Source organism: Somniosus microcephalus, chromosome 20 (assembly GCF_052327205.1).
Source record: "Somniosus microcephalus isolate GS21.2 chromosome 20, FLI_Smic_1.0, whole genome shotgun sequence".
NCBI lineage: Eukaryota > Metazoa > Chordata > Chondrichthyes > Squaliformes > Somniosidae > Somniosus > Somniosus microcephalus.
The window spans coordinates 33,354,078-33,364,660 of NC_141006.1; the positions used below are offsets into that span (position 1 = coordinate 33,354,078).

At 42.2% G+C, this 10,583-nt stretch overlaps 1 protein-coding gene across 3 annotated transcripts in view; it reads left to right on the top strand.

The window, feature by feature from the left end:
* The window catches only part of rspo1 (R-spondin 1), a 219,082-nt gene extending 208,776 nt beyond the window's left edge, over positions 1-10,306 (top strand). For all 3 annotated transcript variants that reach the window (XM_085962428.1, XM_085962429.1, XM_085962427.1), the window contains exon 6: positions 1,085-10,306. In XM_085962428.1, coding sequence (XP_085818554.1) covers positions 1,085-1,257 — 173 coding nt within the window. In that variant the 3' untranslated portion in view covers positions 1,258-10,306. The remainder of the gene's footprint in view (positions 1-1,084) is intronic.
* Positions 10,307-10,583: the final 277 nt, after the last annotated feature.

Sequence of the window (10,583 nt, forward strand, 5' to 3'; positions counted from 1 at the left end):
TGTCATTCCATTTCACAGCTACTATTTATTCACAGTTAATTTATATTGCAAGAAACCCCTACCACTCCCGATCATGTGCAGTCTGCCAAGCAAGGCTGAGGGGGGCAGAGAGAACATACACTGTAAATTTTGAGAGGAGTCCTTTTGTGGTGTCTTGGTATGTAGCTGATAGAATCTCACTGTAGCCAATTACCAAATCTTTAATGAAGGCTCCCTAGCCGGCTCCTGGCCCTCCTTGCTCTGCTTGTATTTAACATGGGTTTTTATTAAAAGAAAAGAAGAAACACTTGCATTTACATAGCGCCTTTCACGACCAGCGGACGTCCCAAAGTGCTTTACAGCCAATGAAGTACTTTTGAAGTGTAGTCACTATTGTAATGTATTACAGTAAAAGTGGTGGCTTTCAAGTGTTTGGATTTTGTGGTCAAGTGCGTCTATTCTCAATATTGTTTCCTCTATGGTTGTCCAACAGTTCACAGCCCTCTCAAAAAAAAACATATGGTTCTTCATCCCTGTTACAATATGTTTCTATTTCATGTATACTAATGCTCAGTAAGATCTATTCATACCATGCAAATGTCTTGGACAAACTCTGAAGAATAATATCCATTGACCATAATAGCAAACAAAACTACATGGGGGGGGGGGGAAGTGGCCATATATTTTACGTGATCATCCCTGTGCAGAGTCAATTTTAAAAGCTGTTTTTCTGTGGTGTCATGGTATCTACCATATAAGAGCTCAATGTGCTGAACTACCAAAACTTCTAAGTTTAGCAAAGACCGCCATTCCCTCCAAAAATGACTTTTAAAGCTACACAGGAACATTTTGGAGGATAAAAGCTCAGTGTGGATTGGAGAGACTATATAAGAAATGATTAGAAAAGCAAAGTACTGCGGATGCTGGAATCCTGTGACGTTGCTGCTTGTAGGTTATGTGTCATGTTACTCTGGACTATTTATCCATTTTCTGTGGTCACTCACCACCTATCTTATATCCAACATGGTGGCTCTTACTCAATTTTCAGACGAGCAGTGGTAATTTTTTTGCAATGCTGTGCTGATGACATGTGTTTCTGTCACAGGACGAGGAAAAGGCAGAGGGAGGAAAGACAAACCGAAACCGGGGAAGAAAGGCAAACAACGGAACAGAGAAAGTGGCAACAAGCAAAGCAAGAAGGAAAACAAGCCTGGGAATAAAAAAAAGAAAGGACAGCAGGGGAAGACGTTTCCTGCAACTACCCCCAGCAGCGTTTAATAACAGCCCTATTTCAACGCAGACACTTCAATGCTGATACATATAAGTCAGCTTCTCTGAACTGGAGCACTGCTACAGAGAGGAATAAATACAAGGCTCTTGTTTCCCTAACTGTTTAAGATAAGAAGTGAAGTTATTGTTTTGAGGACTTAAGTAACGGAGCCCCATTGCACCTGGCTTCAGTGTATATCTGAAAACGGAATGAAATGGGAATTAAATAGTTCAGTGGACGCAATCTTTCAGAGGACTGTGTTAGGAACTTTCATCAAAATGATGATTGAATATTGTAGAGCAGGTCAACTGCAGAACTAAGGGAGATGACTGACTGGTTCTGGGGGAGGGGAGAAATGACTTTGACAAAATGGCTTCTGGAAATGTGCAAATATTTCTGCACCAGTTTTGGGCAGTTGGTCCCTGCATTGAATGAAAGATGTAAACCTAATTTCCTGACAGAATGTTAGAATTATGCATCATTAAACTGCTTTAAAATATATTTCAAATGAAAATAAGGCAATAAAAACATATAACAATTTGAAAGTGATTAATTATTACAATGATTACCTTAAAATGGATCTTGTTTTCTTTGGTGCCACTCCTGCATGTTTTTTGTGGTAAGATTTTTCTATATGAATTTGAAATTCACTGCTGCTGTAATCCTGCAAAGTTTGGCAACTGATATAAAGGTGTCAAGTCACAGTCAACTGCCCCAGAGCTCTAAGCTGAGAAAAATATGAAATCGTGAAATGACTATTGACTATTCCAACGCTCGCCTGGCTAGCATCCCATCATCCATCCTCCATAAACATAAACTCATCCAAAACTCTGCTGCCCGTACCCTGACTCACACCAAGTCCAGTTCACCCATCACCTTTGTGCTCGCTGACCTACATTGGTTCATGGTCCGGCAAAACTTCAATTTTAAAATTCTCATCCTTATTTTCAAATCCCTCCATGGCCTCGCCACTCCCTTTCTCTGTAACCTCCTCCAGCCCTCCGAGATCTCTTCGCTCCTCCAATTCTGGCCTCTTGCGCATCCCGGATTTTCTTCACTCCACCGTGCCTTTAGCTGCATGGGCCTTAAGCTCTGGAATTTCGACCCCAAACCTCTCTGCCTCTTTACCTCTCTCTCCTTTAAGATGCTCCTTAAAACCTATCTCTTTGACCAAGTTTATTTCACCTGTCCTAATATCTCATTATGTGGCTCAGTGTCAAATTTTGTTTGATAATCACCTTGGGACATTTTACTGCGTTAAAAGTGCTATATAAATGTAAGTTGTCTTTGTTGTTATTGAGCTGTGATAGTGAAGCTCATTCTAAGACTGCTCGTGAATTTTTGTGCACACGAAGGTGAGAGTTGGCAGTAGTGGGAAAAAAACCTATTCAGCATTTTGCAGCGTGTGTCAGAATAAAGCACTCCCTTGTCACAAACTCCCACAAATTTGAGCCAATTAGTGCTAAATTCTATGCTGTGAACTCAGACCAAGTTGCTCTGTTGTAACTGCTCAAACTCAAGTCACATAGGAGTCTTGCAGCTAGTAAACAGAGAGTGTGAGTGTCAATTCCACTCATGTCCAGGTGATTTTAGGACAGTAATTCAACTCACTATGTTCCTCAGTCACCCTACTCAACCATTTAAATGAATATTAATTACTGGCGCAATAGGTTTCAAACATTCTGTTTTGAATGTTCAGATTGTCATGTCAACCAGGTTCCCCAGGTACTAACAGTATTATCATTGTGGTACCTACGACCCAGAGCCCATGACACCAATTCTTTCCCAGCTTTTAAAAAATTTCTTTCTTGTGAAATTCCAGAACTATAAAATGTGGTTAAATTTTGTATCTCAAAGATCATTCTTAAAGACTAAGCTGGATACAAGACTGTTTCTGAAGGATTTAAAGGCACTAGGAATACAGGGTGGCTTACTCAGATGCCCACAACCAGTCACACTGGCTCTATCACTAGTTTGTTGCTTTTGCATCAACAACTTTGGTAAAAATTGTCAGAATACCTGTATACGCAAGAAGCTAGAAAACCTGATTAATTTCTACCGCAAAAGCTTTATGATGATTAGCTAAGTAACCAATTTCTGTGACTTGTTGGCACCAGGTAAGCAATTATTTTATGTCAACACATTTTAATGACTCTGTTTTTTTTCCTCTAGAATTTAGCAAGAACTGCCTTGATTGTAATAACTTGCGAATCTGATAACTGACTTGCTGTTGAGATCTTTTGACTTTTGTGCACAATAGCTTTGTACAAATAGGGTCTTAGTCCCAACTCCAAAATTAGTGCACTGCAGGTCTGCGGGCACAAAGGGTTTTAGTTTATACTAAAGTCTATGGCATTGCCCACGGTCATTCAAAGGATACATGTCTTTTTTTAATATACAAGATGACAAAAGAGTTGGGAGAATCTTTAAAAACTCACTCCGCGGGGCCTAGTGATCAGAGGCTGCAACTACATTATAACAGGTGATGGAGCAAAATTGAGTGGGAAATGCTGACTTAACAATTCAACAATAAATGTTGACAGAAAAATGTGGCCAATGACAACAGGAAATAAGGTTTATGGACAGGAAGTGTGTGCCTATTTATGTAGATGTTTCTTTCATTGTTAATCAATCAGGCAGTTCGTTATATGTTTGTGTAGCCATTTGAAAACAGTGGTTAGGTACTGAGCAGCACATTGCTCTCTGTGAGTGTATGTATTTAAATTCAATAAGCATAACAATCAAATCAACAACACGGGGTCAGGAAACCGAGTGGGAATTTCTGTGAAAAAGTCGAGGAATATTAAAACTGGCGGTATCAGGGAAAAGGAGCAAAGGAACAGCATTAAAGGGAGAATGGTAGGATCTACGGCCTAGAAATTCGTCTTGGGCGATGGCACAAAACGGGCGGTATCGGATCGGATTGTCCATTATCCACAGCGCCTGATATTCAGTTCCATTGCAGACAAATCTCTAGGCCTAAGTATTTACTATGAAAGAGCTGAGTATTGAAAATAAAGGGAGTAAAAATCAATAAATCAATTGATAGAGTGCATTATAATGGGCCGGATATTCCGATCCCTACGGGTGTGTACGTGCTGTGTACTCATCTGTAGGGACATCGGAAATGCCGGTTTCAGGCATGCACTGCGCATGCGCTGGAAACCAGCATTTCCGATCTGTCAAGAAAGCTCTGGCTGCCCTGGAGAAGGGCCTCTGCGGGCGGATAGTTCCGCTTTTTGGAGACCCTGCGCCCGCAGAAAACACTTACAATACTTGCGCCTGGTAAAAGTAAGCGTAAGGCCTGCTTTTACCAGGATAAGAGTTGAAAAAGTTTTTAAAAAAATGTTTTCACTGATTTATCATTTAAAAATACTTTTAAAAAAGGTAAGTTTATTTTTAGCCCCATAAAAAACTTTAATTATTTTTTTCAAAAATTTAAATTTATTGTAATTTCAAGTCATTTTAAAAATGTGATTTAAAAAAAAAATAATTTAAAGTTTACTTTGTTTTGGGGGCGATCTCCATTCATATTTTGACAGGTCTTCCTGTCAAGTGTATGAAGGGAGATTCCCTTCAGTGATTGGCTCCCCATGGCCCTCGTGATCCCAGGGAAGCTGCAAACTACCTGCGCCCCTGGGATACGTGGGCCCTGCGCACTGGCAGTTTGGAGAGGCCCAGCAGCGGAATTGTGCACCTCCCGGGAGCCCTCGGGTAAGGGTGCAGATTTTTCCAGATCGCAATCCTCCAGCAGCGGCCATTATAGATAAATGAACATTTTTGCTCCAATATAAATGGGAAAAGTAGGGAGGTACTGGAGCTTGAGTGCTGAGATGGATTTAATTGACCTAACAGAAGCCTGACTAAAACCATGATTTCACGGCATAGTTGTCGAAGGGATCAAGAAAATAAATTAGGGAGACGGTTGCTCTGAATGTTCTCAACAGAGGAAATTTAGCTTTGGCATGAGGCAACCTCAGCAGGTCCAGGTAAAGTTCTGTGACAAAAAGAAAAGGAAATTCATTGTGAATTGCTGCAGCAGCAGGGTAAAGGAAAGAAACTTGTTGGAAATGGCATGCAAATGCATGTAGCGTTTGTCAGCTAGTATTGCCGACAGCAATTTCTAGGCTATTATGTTTTTCAGGCACTACGAAGGAGAGTCTAGAGTCCAAAGTCTAGAATTTTGCAGTGAACCTGAGATGGTGAAATCAATGGCATGACTATTGGGTGGGTTCTATAACAGGTGACGTGCTCCCCCAGATTATTGCGCATGTGGTGAAGCTGTGAATTGACCCCATGGTCTTTTTGAAGGAATGGGCTTGATAGACCAAATGACCATTCCTCATTTCATGTTTTCTTATGTGATTTTGTTTCTTAGGGTGCAGGGTGGATTTTGTAAGTTATCAGAGGCAAGTTTTCATCTAATGGTGTAAGTCAGGCTCAAATCTAGTGCTCATCTTGCCTGAGGGGTAACGTGCTAATTGCACTCACACTTTTTGAGGATGTAACTGGTAAAATAGATAAGGGAGAACCAGTGGATGTGGAATATTTGGACTTTCAGAAGGCTTTCGATAAGGTCCCGCATAAGAGATTAGCTTGCAAAATTAAGGCACATGGGACTGGGGGCAAGGTATTGACTTGGATAGAGAACTGGTTGGCAGATAGAAAGCAAAGAGTTGGAATAAACGGGTCATTTTCCGAGTGGCAGGCAGTGACTAGTGGGGTATCGCAAGGATCGGTCCTAGGACCCCAGCTGTTCACAATATATATTAATGATCTGGACAAGGGAATTGGATGTAGTATCTCCAAATTTGCAGATGACACAAAGCTGGGTGGGAGGGTATGCTGTGAGGAGGATGTCGTGAAACTCCAGTACGATTTGGACAGGTTGGGTGATTGGACAGAAACATGGCAAATGCACTATAATGTGGATAAATGTGAGGTTATCCACTTTGGTGGCAAAAACAGGAAGGCAGATTATTATTTGAATGGCAATAGATTGGGAGAAGGGGAAGTGCAAAGTGGCCTGGGTGTTCTTGTGCACCAGTTGCTGAAGGTAAGCATGCAGGTGCAGCAGGCGGTTAAGAAGGCAAATGGTTGGCCTTCGTAGGGAGAGGGTTCGAGTACAGGAACAAGGATGTCTTGCTGCAGTTGTACAGGGCCTTGGTGAGACCGCACGTTGAGTATCATGTGCAGTTTTGGTCGCCTTATCTGAGGAAGGACGTTCTTGCCATGGAAGGAGTGCAGTGAAGATTCACCAGGCTAATACCTGGGATGGCAGGAATGACGTATGAGAAGAGATTGCGTCAATTGGGCTTGTACTCACTGGAGTTTAGAAGATTGAGAGGGAATCTCATCAAAACCTATAAAATTCTGTCAGGCCTGGACAGACTAGATGCAGGAAGGATGTTCCTGATGGCCGGGGAGTCCAGAACTAGGGGTCATAGTCTAAGGATAAGGGATAAGCCATTTAGGACTGAGATGAGGAGGAATTTCTTCACCCAGAGAGTGGTGAACCTGTGGAATTCTCTGCCACAGAGGGCGGTGGAGGCCAGTTCATTAAATATATTCAAGAAGGAGTTGGATATTTCTTAAGGCTAAAGGGATCAAGGGATATGGGGAGAAGGCAGGGACAGGGTACTGAATTTGGATGATCAGCCATGATCTCATTGAATGGCGGAGCAGGCTCGAGGGGCCGAATGGCCTACTCCTGCTCCTATCTTCTGTGTTTCTATTTCCTGCTTCTGCTCAGTCCATAATTATCTACAAATCTAAGTGAAGACTTGGGCAGATATAGGGAGTACATTAGTGGTGGGAGCGGAAGATCGTCTTCTTCCACCTCTGTAACATCGCCTGTTTTTGTCTCTGCTTCAGCCTATATGCTGCTGAAACCCTCATTCTTGCTTTAATTACCGCTAGACTCAACTATTCTAACGCTCCCAACTTCCACCCTCCATAAACTTGAACTCATACAAAAATCTACACCATCCCGTTCACCCGTCACCCCTGTGCTCGCTGACCTACATTGGCTTCCAGTCCACCAATGTCTTCATTTTAAAATTCTCATGCTCATGTTCAAATCCCGCCGTGACCTCGCCCCGCTTTCTTTTCTGTAACCTCCACCATCTCTAAGAACCCGCCAAGAACTCGGGTTTCCTCCAGCCCTGGCACCCTCCACACCGCCTCCGCCCCACCATTGGTGGCCGTGCCTTCAGCCGTCTAGGCTCTAAGCTCTGGAATTCACCCCGAAACCACTCCGTCTCTCTCTGCTCCTTTTAAGATACTCTTTAAAACTTATCACTGACCAAGCTTTTAGTCACCGATTCTATTATCTCTTTGGCTCAGTGTCAACTTTTGTCCGATTATGCTCCTGTGAAGCACCTTGGGACGTTTTACTATTAAAGGTACTATTAAATGCAGGTTGTTATTGATGGCTGGAATTTAAAGGGATAGGAATATTAAAGTGAAGTGCTACAATGGAAACAGTGAAACTCTGAAAGCCTTTAGAAAGGCTCTAAAACCCTATCAGCCCATTAGAGCCATTTTCCAAGGCTGAAGCAATAAATTAAGAAGTGATAGAGAACAATGAGGGTAAAGGAAACCCATCTGCAGACCTGAGGCTACTACTGACCAGCACTGTCACAGGCTGTGCCAGTCCTCTGGTGGATGTTAGCAGCCGGTGTCCTTACAGCAGATGGCAAAGCTCTACATTTGGCTCTCTGTTAATCCAAAATCCGTAAACACACTTCCCCACAGCCGTCGACAACGACATGCAACAATTCCTCCAAATATGGTTGGGGACATCTTGGCGAGTGCAGCCAATCTGGTTTTGTTGGCTGATAATTACTCTGGCATTCCTTCTTTCATGCAGTACCAAGTAATGCCTGACATGCTGTGATTGGGGTGCATCTGAAGAACCATCAAGCAAAATGGTCAGTGAGACCGACACACTTACCTATACCATGGTGCCCTCTGTCTCAATCTACTTTGAGAGCTGGAGTCTTGCCTACACTAATCATTTTCCAAAGCGAGATACCTGCACCTTTGCAGATGTGGGTGCGTGGGTACCATTGAGTGGTCAACCCTGCTGTAGCCTGATCTGTTTGGCATCTGCTTGGTGGTTCTCCATTTCTTCCAAGCCCCTCATATAGGGAGAATCTCATTGGTAAACCCATTAATGACAATAATGATGCTGGGGCTAAATGGCTCATTCAAAAACAATTGACACAAACGCTCATGAGAACTTAAGTGTCATGAAAAAAAAAACTAACATTATCCAGAAATGGTCTCAGAATTACTTTGTTATTCTTCATTTTGGCCATAACTTAAACTAACTTTCATGTACTCCACAGCAATTAGCAGCACTAGGCATCCATTTGCATAGGTGACCCAGTATATAGGCTATAAAAGACATGGAAGGCATCATCACCGTGCTGCTGATCATTTACTATGTGATAATCATGCTCCTGCTTGTTTCAGATGGGAGCTTCCTTGGCTCCCGGTCCACTAGAAATGTGCATCTTGTGCAAGAGGCACAGAGATCGAACATTATGAGTCTCCACCCCTTTCTGCAGCCACTAACGTCTGGGGAACTGGCCCACATGGAGCATGACTGATAGGAAAATCATCCCCATGATGTTTTTACACTGTCAAAACTGTCACGCTGGTCCAGATATTTAACATTTTGAACTTTGGCAGAATAAACATGGACTTGTCTTATCTTTTCATTTCAGTGCAGTAGAAGATTTTCCAAGGCAACATTGGTGTGTGGAACAGGGGTAGGCCATTCAGCCTCTTCAGCCTGTTCTGCCAATCAATTAGATCTGTGTCGTGACGTGGTTAGTGTTGCAATGATGTCACCACATCACACATCGTATCTATCCGCCACAATTCTTTTTAACTTAAGTGACAACTATGGGTTCATGCAAACAAGCTTTTGAAATGTTTAACCTGCACAAGGTCCACTATGCAATCCTACCAACATGGTGGACTCTCCGGAGACTTTTCAGTACAATCTAGTCCTAGTTGGTCCCAGAATTTATTCTGCTCATAAAGCACCCTGAAATGGTAATGCTGTCTCTTTAATACTAAATGTTTTATGTTCAAAGGGTATGGTATCATGAAAGACCTCCTGTGATGTTGTTCTGTCATCTTTTCCTGAAGATTCTGCTTATAGATGTGCAATGCATAATTTATTAAAATATGCATAATTTGTAACATTTGTGATCAATTAGTTATGAAGAAATACTAATAGGCTGGTTAGTCATCTGCAGTATTATGCAGTCTCAACAACTATATGTACAAAGAAAAGTTGCTCTTATAAGGTATGTAATCTTATCAAGGGAGAAATTATAGTCATAGTAATAGACTGTGACAGCCAAACATTTATTTTTACATAATTTCATAAGACAAGACATAATAAACTATTCAAGGTTACCTGCAAAACAACTCCATAAGTGCAAGGTAGCACATATTCAAGTAAAGTTTGCAGAGGGTTCCCTCGGCAAATACTTTCACACGTTCTACAGCATTACCCCTCAACCTGGGGGAGCAGTGAGTGAGGTTGTGTGCCACCATCCCTATCTGACTGCACGTTCTTGCCCTGAACCCTTTCTCATGCGATAATTTGCTATCCGTCCTGATGTTCTCTCCACTATGCTCTGAATCTTCTTCAAAACATTATTAGTTCTTGCTCCTCTCTTCCCCGGCCTGCTTTAGAAACTCCCCATCCATGTTTTCATAGATCCACAACTCCTTCCCTCTACCTGGTGCACCTTAGCCTGTTTCTGTACCGAGTACCTACAACTCTCCATATTTCAGCAGCTTCTTTTTCACATGCCTAGTCCAGTCTATCTCCCACCTCCTCTAATATTGTCCCTTTCTTGGACTCAACTCCAACCACAAAGAAGGTTGAGGTTGAGTGGTAGCACAGGAGAGCTGTGTTTCTTGTTTTGCTATTTCGACAGTAAAGGCTGTAACTGCTGTAAATATACTGTCTGTACTGAGTACTGTTCACTTACCTGTTTCATGTTAAATAAATTTGTCTGCTGATCTTTAGCTTGAGTCTTGGTCTGATAGAGTGTATATTCAATCTGTCTTCCAAAGATGAGATCACATGTTGGCACGTGATATGTTCCAAGAAGCTGGAATACAGATGGCTGGATGTTCTGTTTGACCCCTGGGTTTCATTATCTTTACTTGGGTATGGGCAGCTAAAGATACAGCCTGGGTCTTAGGGAACTTTTTAAAATTTGTTCATGGGATGCAGCCAACATTTATTGCCCATCGTTAATTGCCCTTGAGAAGGTGGTGGTGAGCCGCCTTCTTTAACCAC